Source organism: Heterocephalus glaber, unplaced genomic scaffold, assembly GCF_053883595.1.
Source record: "Heterocephalus glaber isolate CG9 unplaced genomic scaffold, H.glaber_assembly_v1.0 deba00000738, whole genome shotgun sequence".
Lineage (NCBI taxonomy): Eukaryota > Metazoa > Chordata > Mammalia > Rodentia > Bathyergidae > Heterocephalus > Heterocephalus glaber.
This window is the reverse complement of record NW_028258161.1, coordinates 16,741,665-16,755,197: the sequence shown is the minus strand read 5'-3', so window position 1 is coordinate 16,755,197 and position 13,533 is coordinate 16,741,665. Positions and strand designations below refer to the sequence as shown.

Sequence of the window (13,533 nt, the reverse complement as noted above, 5' to 3'; positions counted from 1 at the left end):
TTTGAGATAGAGTCTCACTAATTCAATCGAATTTATAATCCTCCTGCCTCAGCTTGCCTGAGTGCTGGGATTACAGGGTTTAGACACCAGGCCTAGCTTTATTTAACTACCTGCTACTTACTGGCCACTGTCTTGGGTACCACACACAGACCTTGTGCTAGAAAGTTTCTACTTTATTTATAAAATCAGCCCCAAGAGTGGTTTCTGTCACACAGGTGTTTTACTCAGGATGCTCCAGAGAGAGAACCTATAGGATAGAGAGAGAGATGAAGGAGGGTGTATTGGGGAAGTTATCTCGCTAGATCACAGAGACCGTAAAGTCCCACAGTAGGCTGTCCCAAGCTGGAGAACAGGACACTAAGAACGTGGCTCCATCCAAGTCAAAGCCCCAGAGCCAAGCACTCCAGTGCTGTAAGTCTCACTCTGAGATGAAAGTCTAAGAGCCCAGAAGGCACTGGTGTGAGTCCCAGAGTCCAAAAGCTAGAGAACATGGATCCCTGAATCCAAGGGCAGGGGAAGACAGGTGTCCTGGCCCCAGAAGACAATGAGCAAGAATTCACCCTTTGCCGTTTTGCTCTGCCTGGGTCCCTTACCAGGTAGGTGGTGCCCACCCTCTTGACAGATTTTCTCCATTCAATCCACCCTCCCACGGGCCAGTCATTTCCTACAGTATCCTCCCAGACTCCCTGGGGCAGTCAGTCAGTCATTCTAATCAAATTCTAGGCCACTGGGGTTCCCTTGTAGCAAAAGAGGGATGGGGTTGTGCCTACTGAAGCTTTGCAAATAAGTAGTGCAAAAGTTTAGACTAAGTAATGCTTTACCAGCTGTCTGGACATCCCTTAACTCCAGGCACATTGACATACAAAGTCATGTGGGGAGAGTCCTCTGATAAACATACCAGGGATGTTAAGGGATGCGGGGGAGGAAGGTTTAACCAGTGCAGGCGAGTGAACAAGTTTCCTGAAGAGCATAAGTGAGTACGAAGTCCAGAGGTCAACAGATATCAGGATTAGAAGGTGTTTGTAAAAACATACAGATTCCAGCACTCAGCCATTCAGTCTGGGGATCTTGGTTCAGGATTCTGTATTTTAACAGGCAGCCCTGTGCCCCTATGACAAGATATTTACAGATAAAAATGTCCCCAGAAGTTTGGGCCCCTTGCTCTGTGAGCAATGGAAAGTGGATTTGATATGGCTATAACTGAGGAGATCATTTAGGAAGATCGTAGACAAAGGGGGATAAGCCTGAGAAATGTTTGGTAGTATCCACAGGGCCTTGGAGAGTAGAAAAAAAAAGAGTTAAGGAAGAGAATGGAGTAGAAGAAGCAAGAGCTGAACCTCAGGTTTCTGCCCAGCTGAAGAGTGATAGGAGCCCTGGCAAACCATGGTTCCCCAAAGCAATTCAAGTTGTACAGGAGGGTAAAGAAGACCTAAAACAGAACCCAGGGAGGACCAGTAAGAGGAGAGGTCATCTTTATTAGGTGTCATCAGGAGGAAACCTTTGACACACGTCCCCATTTGCCACAGAAAGAATCACTGGAAATCACACAGGAGAGGCGGAGATGCGCTCTGCCTGTACAGGAGAGCCACCGCAAAGGGACAGCACATCCACATTGCTCCCGGGTGTCAGCATGTGTGAAGTTTCCTTGAACTCAGAGTTAGACACTGAGCTGCCACTGTAAAGGAAACACAAAGGAAGTGCCAGATAGCCTCTGGTCACATTTTTATCAAGTGCTCACATCACTTTATTTTGTGTGTTTCTGTTTAAAGACTTATTTAATACACATTGTTGATCCATTAACATTGAACTCATGGACCATAGCACTGTTGCTCATGCCGGACTGAAGCTTATTCATCACACTTTTTTGGAAGGCATTTATCACAGACTTCTCACACTAAGGATTGCTAAACAGCATTTCAGTAGTTTTTAGGGGCCATGTGAAGTAGATAAAATGCCAGCAGAAAGAACAGAAGTATAAAAAGCTTGGCAGCTAAATAGCCAGGGGAAAGGAAGGACTCCAGCAGAATGAGGGCTGAAATGAGAGGGCAGAGGGTCGCCGCGTGCAGCCCTGTGCAGCCTGAAATGTGAGCATCGGAATACTCAACTGGGGACCACTTGAGTGCGTGGAACACCAAGGGCATTGATTTTGCAATCACGAGTAAATTGTACCATGTAGGCACATTTGCAAATATGATGGGATGGATGAATAGTGAAGATGGACTATGTTTTAATTACATTCATTTGACTCTTAATGTGATCATTTGAGAAAAAGAAACCATTTCTGTAGTATCTTTTCTGAAATGAGTTAAATAATGAGAACAACATAGTTTCATAGGAAGACTTCTAGACAAGATGTGAAGACACCTGGATCTCGGGCCTGCCCATCTTCTGCCAGGGCCTGGGCCTGTCAGGACGGCTGAGCCTGAGTTTCTTGGTTCTAAAATGAGTTCAATTTGCCTGAATAATTTCCAAGGCCTTTCCTATGTCTTTGATTATTTACTTTGCTTGCCTTTTTAGTGTAACAAAGTTATCCTTACATGGAATCTAACAAGAAGCAAGACCTAAATTTGCACTGGTCTCTTGTAAAAAGCAAATCATTGTTTTGTACATAATTTTTGGATATCAAGTCTAACGTTTTTGGTATTCCAGAATATTCAGCAAGAAAGAGAAACAAGCTGACAGCCTCTTTTAAAAGACCATGAAAAACTGAAATTGAAAGAATGCTTTCTTTAGTGCATGTATGCAGTGTTTCGATTTGCATGAGGTGGGGTTTGGGGGGGTGGTACTGGAATTGAACTCAGGGCCTTTGCACTGAGCTACACCCCCACCCCATTTTTTATTTTTAGACAGGTTCTCACTAAGTTGCCTAGTTTAGTCATGAACTTGTGATCCTCCTGCCTCAGCCTCCCAAGTCCTGGGATTACAGGTGTGTGCCACCAGCCGCAGCTTCCATGAGCATTCTTAAGAGATCTTGGAATGAATTTGTTTATCAGTATTTCCCAGAGGATGTGTTGGGCTTTTTCTCCTTCCACAGAAGGGGCTGTAAATTGGGGCAGTGGGGAGCCCAACAGAAAAGGAGCACCCTTCACCTCTGGCAAATATGGAAGCACAAACTTAACCCTATACAAAGCATCTGTTCCCTAAAGAATGGCATTCTGTATCATAATTATTGGCACCTCTGCAGCCTTTTTGCAATGGTCTGGAGCCATCCCAGCAGCCTCTGACCTCCCCGCTTAGATTACCCTCAACATGACTGAGCACTGTGCCTTAAACTACGCGTGTCCAGTTATGTTATACATGGGCCTAAAATCTTGTGGTGGCCTCATGCACGTAAAGATGACACAGAGAGCCTCTTCCCCGGGCCATTTCCCCTCGCCTGTCTCTTGGGCAGGCTACACTGGGCCGTGAGGGGTTGTCTGAAGAAGCCTTTACTCCTTCACTATTGTTCGCCTAGCAGGTTTGTCTTCTGTCCCATAAAGCCCAGCTAGCTGGGCTGCTTCTTGCTCCAAGAAGTTTCCCTGCCTCTCCCAGGTGGAGTGAGCTGTTCCTTCCTCTCAAATAATGAAAGGCCAGGGGTGAAGCTCTGGGACAGAGTGCATACCCAACAGGGCTAGGCCCTGGGTTCTATCCCTCGCACCTCAGAACAGCATCTCCTGGTGTGGAGAGGACCCTGAGCCTTAGCCAGCACCCACTCCAAGGTGGGTAAAACACCAGCTACCTGAGACTCAGGCCTCTCTGCCCCTCTCACCCCCTGGGTACTCGGTGAATTGAGATCCACAGTTCCTGCCCTTCTCCAGGGAGCCCCTGCCCCACTATAAGAAATCTTTTCCTACTCTGAGAAATAACATTTAAGAAACAGATTGCTAGAGCAGCTGCCTTGCGTTCAAGGACTAAGAGCTTTCCTTGAGAAAAATCTTCAGAACATACCGCAATAACCCTGTAGCTCCTAAAGGATGATCACAGGTAGTTTCTGAACTCAGAGACCCCCACAGTCACCATGGAGGGGGAGCAGGGCCTAAAACATGCTCCAGGCTCCAAGCAAGCTCTGGGATGGAGTGGCACCTCCTGCCTTTGGAGGTGAGCTGCTTCTGGTGGTGCTCACCACAACATCCTGCCCTTTCTTCCTGGCCACCAGGTGCCCTGCCTCACTGTTAGAGGTGAAGATAATCTTTGAGGTTTACCCATGTTAGAGTTTCTCCCTCTAGTCCTGGCTCACCTGTGATGTCTTCCGTGACCAGGTGGCTAGGAAGAGGCAGGAGCTGCTGGCAGCCTTTGCTGTAGCAGTTTCTTACGATCTACTCCCAAACACACTTATTATGAACTAGGAGGTGTGATCAAAAATGAAGGTGACTGTTTGAAATTGAGAATGTATTACAGTACCCGATACATTGCCACTAATCTCCCTCCAAATATTCCCCTTCACTTATCCCATCATTCTTGCCACTTTCTGAACCAGTCCAGGAGTCCTCTTTCATGAGTTTCTTTAGTTGTGCTGTTGTGGTTGCCTCTGTCCTGAATTGATTCAAAATTTTTACCTTTTGTAGACATTCTGACTTTGAGGAAGAGCCAGAATTTGCAGTGTCAGATCCAATGAATCAGGTGGATGAAGATGCATTGTAATGTTTTTACAATCCTGCCTTTCTGTTGGATGGACTTGTTGGCAGCATTTGCCATATTTTGATCATACCCTGTAAAGACATTCCTGCAAGAGGACTTCCAGAACTGTTTCAGACATGACAAAAATGATGGGACCAGTGTGCTCAAAGCGAGGGGGAGTCTTGAGGGAGGCAGTATGTTTTAACTGTAATGAATTTTTAAAATTGAAGTACTGTATATTTCAATCACCCCTTGTATGTCTCTCATCTGTGAACCTTTGAGGTGAACCTTTTAAATTTTTTGTTCGTTTTGATGTTTGAGATATAACTCGTGTACTCTAAGACACGCCCCTCTAGGGTGCACACTTCACAAGCTTGTGGACTACCACATCACCACCCTCTTAACTCCAGTATACTTCGTTCTCCCTAAAATCCCTTTGGCACTGACTTGCTACTTCCTGCCCCTTCCTGCACCTGGCAGTTACTAACTTGCTTCCCATCTCTCTGGCTTTGCCTCTTCTGGACGTTGTGTGTAAATTGAGTCAGACAGTCTGTGGCCTTTGGTGTCTGGTATCTCTCACCCAGCACCAGTTTTAAAGGTTCTTCTGTGCTGTAACACTCCATTCCTCTTTATGGATATATACTACTCCTGTGTGTGTGTGTGTGTGTGTGTGTGTGTGTACACCACACCTGTCCATTTCTCTCTTGACAGACACTTCAGTGGTTTCTACTATTTTGCTATTATGAATGGTGCTGTATGCGCGTTTGTGTACAGGTTTCTGTGTGGCTGTGTTTCAGTTCTCCTGGGCTCATGCCTAGGAGAGGAACTGCTGGCCACGTGATCACTCTGTTTAATATTTGAGGAGCGGCCACTGTTTTCCACAGCACCCAGGTGCGTTCTCACCTTTGTCCTGGCACCACATTCTGCTTGTCATCAGCTATTTTCTCAAGGCTTGGACCCCTTCTAACGTGTAACCCTTGAAGGGCAGGCTGCCTCCCGTGTTATGTGCTCCACCCAGGGTCTAGTGCTGGCCCTTGCACAGGCAGCAGCTAGTCAATTCAGTACGCAGAAGGTGGGTACAAAGAGACAGGACCTCGAAGACCAGCACACTGGTGCCCAGGGGGCATCGGTGAGAGCCAGCGCCGGAAAGCCTCTGGTATTCTTAGCGCACCAGTTTCCTAGGTCCTGACATTTTCCTAGAACGTCACTGCGCCCCCAGCCTCCCTCTCCTCCTCTATCAACTAAGAGCGGGGGACAGGGTGAAGACTAAGGGGCCCTTGAGAGTGAGTCCAGGCAGCGTCCGACTGAGGACAGATCCCAGAGCTCAAATCCTGGGTCTAGCGTCTGTCAGCTGCGAATGGGACAAGCTGTTTCCTCACGTATAACCTGTTCCCTCACCCGCAGAATGGGCACAGTACAGTGCCCACCTCATAGAGTTTTTGGTATTTAGACGTTACTAAAATCAAAGCGCGTAAGATAGCATCTGGCATGTTAGCAAGGACTCAGGCATGCTAGTGATTATGATCATTCTATAAAGCAGTTATTTGTTTTTCTTAAATTTGTATGTTCTAGTCATAGGTAAACTTGCAGGCTTTGTGAAATCTTTATTGGAAATCCTAGTACTTAAGCAATGCTTTTTAAAATAACACAAGTTCAGGCCAGGGATTTAGCTCAGTGGTTCTGCAGCCTGCCTCGCAAGCACAAGGACCTGAGTTCGATCCCCGGTACCAAAATAAAATAAAATAACACAAGTTCTATCATGTTAGTTCCCAGGATAGGAAGGAATATTTTTTTACTAGGAGGCAAACATGAACCTTAACACATACCTTTAAAGTCTTTCTCAATGTTGATATGTAATACTATATTCTGTATTCATAAAATATGTATTATAGCTTTAACATATTCCTAATGTGAAGAGGCTCAGCTTACTATAAATTTGTAACAATGTTCTTAAATTGACTATTTCTAGGGCAAGTAGGTAAATGATTGCAGTTTTTCTTGTGGCATTTTGCAGGCCTTTTATTAATCATATTGTAAATCAACATTACTGATTGATTCAAAGTCGAGAATCCAATAACTTGGAGTACTCAGAAAACTGCAGTGGGCCTTTAGATTTGACTGTCAGAATTCCCTGATGTCCATTTTTGTTCTTGCAGTATTTTCTTCGCTGAGCCTTGGCCTGCTTCCAGAACGATCTGCTACTCTAATGGTCTATGAAGACATTGTGCAAATCGTATCAGGATTCCAAGGTATGTTTAACATTAAAAGAGGAAGGACAACTCTGGGACTAACTACTAAACCTTACCGCCAGGTGGTGGAGGCAATGAACTTGTGCACAGTGGGGATGCAGCATCTGCTGGGAGGTGACAACTCAGCTGAATGTCAGTAAACTGTCAGCTGCCTGTAATCTCATTTCCTTCAGGCCCACCCTACAAGTGTGTGTAAGTGTATGAGAGAGAAGAAGGGGCGACCCTCCTCTGCTTAGCCATACACCCACCACATACCCTCTCCCTACCCGGAGGGGAGAGAGTGTTAATCTTGTCCAGGTCCTAACCCAAGGCATGCCTGGGCGGCTTTTGCTAGTGGGCAAAGGCTACTCAGTGTGTGAGTGTGGCTTTTTCCCTTCGTCCTGTCTCTTGTGTCCTAGTCTGTCGCACATGCGGTCTTTGCCCCCTAATTCCTGGCCCCACACCCAAGCTCCTGCGGCTCTTACAGAGAAGCTAACCATAGGAGGTTCTGGGGACTTGCATTCTTGTTGGTGTTGGGCATAACACTTGCATAAAACGCATTTCTGTCTTTAAAATATCATCTTATTTTATCTAAACCATGGACATAAACCATATTTCCTGGCATTGGATGTTCTTTATCAGATCATGAATGGTCACTCATCAGATAAATCCTTTAATGACATCTGGGCCTCCGTGACTGCAGATTGCACCACCACAGGTTTTATACCTGCAGATTTGACCAACCTTCAATAGAACCTACTAAAAAAGAAAATCACGTCACTGAAAACTATGGAGAGAATTTTCTTGTCATTATTCTCCAAGCAACAGTCTAACATCTGCTCATGTAGCGTTTGCATTGGATTGGGTGTTATAAATAATCTAGAGGTAATTTAAAGTACACACGAAGATTTGCCTAAATTCTATGCAAATACTATATTATTTTATATAAGGAACTCGGCCACTGTGGGTTTTGGTATTCACAGGCGATCCTGCGTAGGAGCCAGCCTGGGAGCTAACCTGACCAAGGGGCGATGAAGATGAAAAGCAGAGACACAGAATCAGATTAAAGTGCAGAGGGTTAGGGACCTCTTGCTGTCCTTCGACAGAGAGCACCCACCGAGTGACTGGCGCACCTTGGCCTCATGCACTCAGACATGGTGCGAGCAATGAGGGTCACGCAGCATTCATTGTCTCCCGCCCTCCACGGTGCTTGTCTGGGTAAACAACAGGATCTCAGCTGCTCTTACTTCCCCCTGCAGCATGTCAACACACTTGCCCTCTTTCTTCTTAATGTTCACTGAGGGGGCCAATTAGGCCTCAGTCTTCCTGTCTGGTCTCCCACAGTGCTAGACCAGCGCTCCAGCAATACTGAGGGACCACTGTCCTTTCTACTCTATTCTAATACCGTTTTACACGTACCGTTCTCCATCAAACCGAATGTGCGTGCCGTCTGCCACTGAGGTGGGCTCATTTCTTCCAGATTATTAGGTATTGTTAGGAGCTGTGGAGACCTAGAAAGAACTTGACCTGCAGCTATTTCCCTTAGAGGATGAATGTGAAAAGAAAAGAAGTGTCTGGTAGCGTTTATGACTTGAGTTTGAGTGAGAAAACAGAAATAGAGGTACAAATTTTGGTATCGTCTGCCCAGCAAAAATCCATAAAGTTATCTTTTTTTCCCAAGAGAGAACAGTGATGAGCCTGAGTCTTCCACACCCTTTTATGTTAGAACCACACTGTGGCCTATGCCCATGGCTTTGATACCTTCTGGTTTTTCTTTCATTCGATTTGCTAGGGTCAGAGTTACCTGCAGTCTCTATGTCCTCAGCCCCAAGGACATTTCTTCTCCACCCTCCTTGGCATCTCTTCTACGTTCAGCAGAGAATGATGTGGTCATACCTTGAGGTCCTTTCTTCCTGTCCTTTGGTCTCTCTTTCTTGGGAGACTGGTGCCTCTTCTGGGCCCACATTTCTTTCCATTCCTTTCCCCGATGGTCTCATCTAAACCCTTGAATTTCACTGTTCCCTGGATGCTGTACTCCCACTTCCCTCTTTCCAGCAGAGCTCAGCCTCCCTTGGGTTAGAGGCTTGGAGGCAGCTGCTTATTTGACAGATCTACTTGGCTATTTAATGGGCATCTCCAACCGGACATATATACACAGAGATCTTGATTATTTTTTGCCTTCTATTTCAATCATATACTGAACTTGGTCTGGGGGAAGCTTTAGGAATTACCCTTGATTCTTCTCTCCTTGGTTCTCATTAACTCGCTGAGATACTTCTCCCCAGCCCTGTTGCTGCCTCAGGAATCCTAGACACCTCCAGGTCCCCTCAGAGCATTTCTGAAGGTTTTTGACTGTTTATACCATTCTCACTCTGGCCACAGGCGATCAAGTCAGCTTGCTTCAGTTCTTAAGTGATTGTCTCATTGTTCTTGAAATAAAATCCAAACTCTCCACCCTCGGGACTCCGTGGTCCCTAGCCCTGACCCTCGGGTGCTGCTGTAGTTATCCAGGGGTGACTGTTGGTGAAGAAGGGACAAGATCGCTGTGCTGATACATAGAGCTCCTGCAGAATGCTTTTCCTCTCCCTGTCCTCCGCCACACAAAGCTCATGGCCCTACGTGGTCATTGTTGGCCTTTTTCTCCTCCACAGCCACCTCTGAAGCCACACTGCCCTTCATTAAGGTACTGAGGAGAGAATGTATGATCCTTTCCTGTTAATTCTGTCCTTTGGAGCAGTTGCGTCCTTAGTGGGGTACTATATTTGTGACAAGACTCGACCTGCAGGGCACTGAGTGATGCCATACATGTGGCTCTCTGACCTTGTCACTGCTGGCCCAGTTCCACACTGTCACCTGCAGCCCAGACCCAGCTGTCTCTTGTGGCTAGAGAGGGCCTGTGAGAATCCCAGAGTCTGTGTCATGTGTCACCTTCTCCCCATGTGGCAGCTGTGCACAACCTTCGTCTCCCTTCTTATAGCTTCATGAGTCAAATGTAATTGTGATGGGCCTGGCCGTACAGCCTGAGTCACCTACGGTCATGGTTCCTCTGCCCACGTGTTGTCATTTGCACTGCCATGGCCCGGGCACAGACTGAAGCCTGGGAGTCCCTGCAGGCGCCCTGGGCGGCTGTGCTGGTCTCTTGTCTGCGTTAGAACTGAGCTGGACCTAGAGGTTAGAGCAGACTCACTGCCTGTGTCTGCTTTCCAGGGCCTCATGCAGAACAGCCTGTCTGATCTTCCTGAGGCAAGCTCCAGTCTTTCTCCCCATTCCGGGCTCCCATTTGCCTAGGACAGAGTCAACTCCTTGCTAAACACTTGCAGTCTCTCTGACCTGGCCTCAGCCTCCCTGCTAAGAGTTCTCCTTCATTGCTGTGTTCTAGCCTAACTGAATTTCTTTTTCTGTTTTCCATCTGGGATGTCCCACCCCATCTTCCATCTTGTCATACCATCCTGGACAGTAAGGCCCTTAAATGCCGCCTTTTCCGGGTCCTTTCTGTACCTTCCCTGGAGCTGCCAAAGGGCTTGGACCGGGGACCCCAGCCCGTGCAGGCCATGGCTGGAGTGGACACAGTGGACCTAGCTCATTGAGCAGTTAGGAGTTGGGGCCTGGCTAAAGCTAGAAGCTTTGGTCTCACTTTCTTTTACTCAGCTTGAACTAAACATCTAGGAGTGGCGAGAATTGCTGCTGGATGGTCATTAAATACGGGCTGGGCCCAGGCCCTGACCAGGCCACCTGTGAGCTAGTTAGAAGGGGCAGAAAGGGAGGGGAAGCCAAGGAAGCCAGTTGGTAGCAGCTCCCTGGAGTCAAGTCAGTGGCCAGTGTTGCAGTGAATACTGCAGTCATCCTAGAGCTCATCCCACCCTCCCCATCCCACAGCCGCCTGAGCCTAGCACCAGGAGTGCCAGTGCCTGTGCTTTCCTGTTGTCCAGCTGCTGCCCTGGATGCCCACAGTTCCTGCCACCCTGTTGCCCCTCAGGTCCTTACAAACAGCCCTTCAGCTGGGGACTCTGTCTTTAGGATGCCTCCTTCTCTGCCATATTGGTGGTTTACCTTTCCTCCCCCACTGAGCTTAAAAACTTGACAAAAAAGAACTGTATTATCATCTCTGACAGTAACACAGTGAGGGAATCACTGAAGGACTGAGTAAACACATGCAATCAAAAAGCAATCAAAATCCAGCTGCTTTTTGCTTTACCTATAGACTTCTTACACAGCGGGCAGTTTTTTCTTTATTGTGAATGCTAAAAAAGAGTACAGTTTACACACATATTTATGCATAAATATGCATGATATGCATATATCTTAAATATGCATATATCTATGCCCTCATTCACACACACACGCACACACATGCACACACACAGAGTACATGAATAGCTCTTTTTCTCTCTAGAACAAAAATTATTGTACTGTAAATAAGCCCAAGGCAGTGAGTCAGGTAGTTTCTGATAGAATTATTTATTAGTTAAGTAAATAATTATATCCCTGCCTCTTGTAGCTAACCAGAAAGTAGCCAAGAGCCATTTCTTCCTTTCAGTAACTTCATTTGCACACCACTTTTTAAAATTGCAGGCATTTTGTTAATTTTCTTAACTTACTCTCTTTCATGAGTTGAGTAATATTTAATTGTAGTATTCCTTATCTCACTAAAGTGGAGGCATTAGCACTGATAATAACGGATAATTTTATGTTTCAAGGTTTCTTACCTTTGAAAGGAAATTTACATGTAGCTAAGTAAATGGGGGGATCTTTGCCACCATTCATGTACTGTAGTCCCGTTCTGTGAAACCAGTATCATACTGGATTTATGAATGATACATTGTTTTTATTTGCAGTCTGCTCACATTTAGTCACCGTCACTATTTTCCAGTGAGTATGAAGGAGGGAGCAATCAGTTCTTCCCTGCTCAGAAATGCTAGTCTTACAAGCCAGCAGACTTTATGGGTGTTTCAGGGACAGCGTGGTGTGGCAGACAGTTCCTGTAGAGGGGCCAGTAACCCACGGCAGTGCACTCAGGGAGCCTCCTGTGGAGGGGAGGCCTCCCCGCGTGACACCGGAGGGAAAGCTCTGAAAGATCGAAGTGCACTGTGGGGCAGATGAGGACAAGGAAAGAGAGGGAAAGGTCATTTGCACCCTCAGGTAGGCACTCAATGCTTCAGTTGAAGTGTTTGCTTCAGAATCTTTACAGCCAAGTAAAATAGAATAAACTTGTGGTTTTTATACAAGAACTCTCAATTGCTCTCTTCGCAGTAGATGGACTGCTTGCTATTTATGTAAATTCTGACCCTGCACACCAATAAAGCTCTTCCCTTGACAGACTGGGCCACGTTCTGCAGCATGCCTGCAGATGTGAGCGGCAGGATGAATGCATGTCACCAGTGGAACTGGTAGTCAGCAGCCCTTGCATTTTGAAAGTGAAGTTGATTCCGCTGCTCCCAGGGCAGAGGAGGTGAGCCGTGGGGTGCCAGCAACACAGCCCCCACTGAAATGAGAAGACACATAAATGAGAAGACACATAAACAAGCCTCAAAACCAGACTTCCAGATCACCTACAGCAACCTGAAAAGGAAACGAGATGGAACACTCTGATACTCAACCACCTGGACTCCCTGAACTGGCAACAAAAGAGGATCTGGAAAAAAATGAAATCAGAAATAATTTCTCAGGTAACAGCAGAGATTGTGCCCATAGTGCAAGACATGATTAATAAATCTAGAGAGGAGACAGATTTAAAAAAAATAGAGGAGCTGAGGAACATGATGGAATCACAACATAGGAAACAAATGGAATCCATAAAACAGATACAAACAGATTTCCAGGAGATTAAAAACTCCATTGACAGTCTATGCAGCAGAATGAACCAATGTGAGGACAGAATTTCAGATATAGAAGATAAGATTGCAATTAGTGACCAGGAAAAGAAAAATTGCTTTAAAATAGTAAGGGACCATGAGAAATCAATCCAGCACCTGCTAGAGGATGCAAAGAAGAATAACATAAGACTGATCGGAATCAATGAAGAAACAGGAGAGAGTGCAGATGACATAAAAAAACTGTTCACAGAAGTGATGGCAGAAAACTTCCCAAGCAGGGGAAAAGAACTTGACATACACATAAGGGAGGCATATAGGACTCCAGCTAGCCTTAATCAAAAAAAATTTACACATAGGCATATAATAGTTAGCATTCCAGAAACCCAACAGAAGAACAAAATTCTCCAAGCAGTCAGAGAAAAGAAACAAATCACACACAAAGGAAAGCCCATCAGAATCACAGCAGACTTCTCAATGCAAACCCTCAAGGCAAGAAGAGCTTGGAGTGACGTATTGCAAGCCCTAAAGGAAAACAGCCTCCAGCCCAGATTGATGTACCCTGCAAAACTATCTTTCAAAATTGATGGAGAAATGTGACGGACCAGCCGTCACCAGTCGAAAGGTTCCTGAATGGGGGAAAGGAGGACTGAGAAAATAAGACAAAGAGACAGAGTTGGGAGGGCTCCCAAGACGGAGCAAGCAAGTTTATTTACACCTCTCTTTTATACACTCAGTGAGTTAGGTCATTAATCATGACCTTTATACAAAAAACACCTGCTTCCTTGTTTACTAGTTTTTTGAACATTCCCCGCCCTCAAGGGCTACTTTGTTTCTTGAGGTTACAGAACATTCATCTTGTTTCTAAGGCAACCTCTGAAGGTAAGCATCAGAGTTGG

At 46.0% G+C, this 13,533-nt stretch overlaps 1 protein-coding gene across 3 annotated transcripts in view; it reads left to right on the top strand.

Moving 5' to 3' along the window:
• Fam171a1 (family with sequence similarity 171 member A1) overlaps positions 1–13,533 on the top strand; it is a 140,938-nt gene that overhangs the window by 78,638 nt on the left and 48,767 nt on the right. For all 3 annotated transcript variants that reach the window (XM_021241952.2, XM_004861747.3, XM_021241951.2), the window contains one exon: positions 6,753–6,845. In XM_021241952.2, coding sequence (XP_021097611.2) covers positions 6,803–6,845 — 43 coding nt within the window. In that variant the 5' untranslated portion in view covers positions 6,753–6,802. The remainder of the gene's footprint in view (positions 1–6,752; positions 6,846–13,533) is intronic.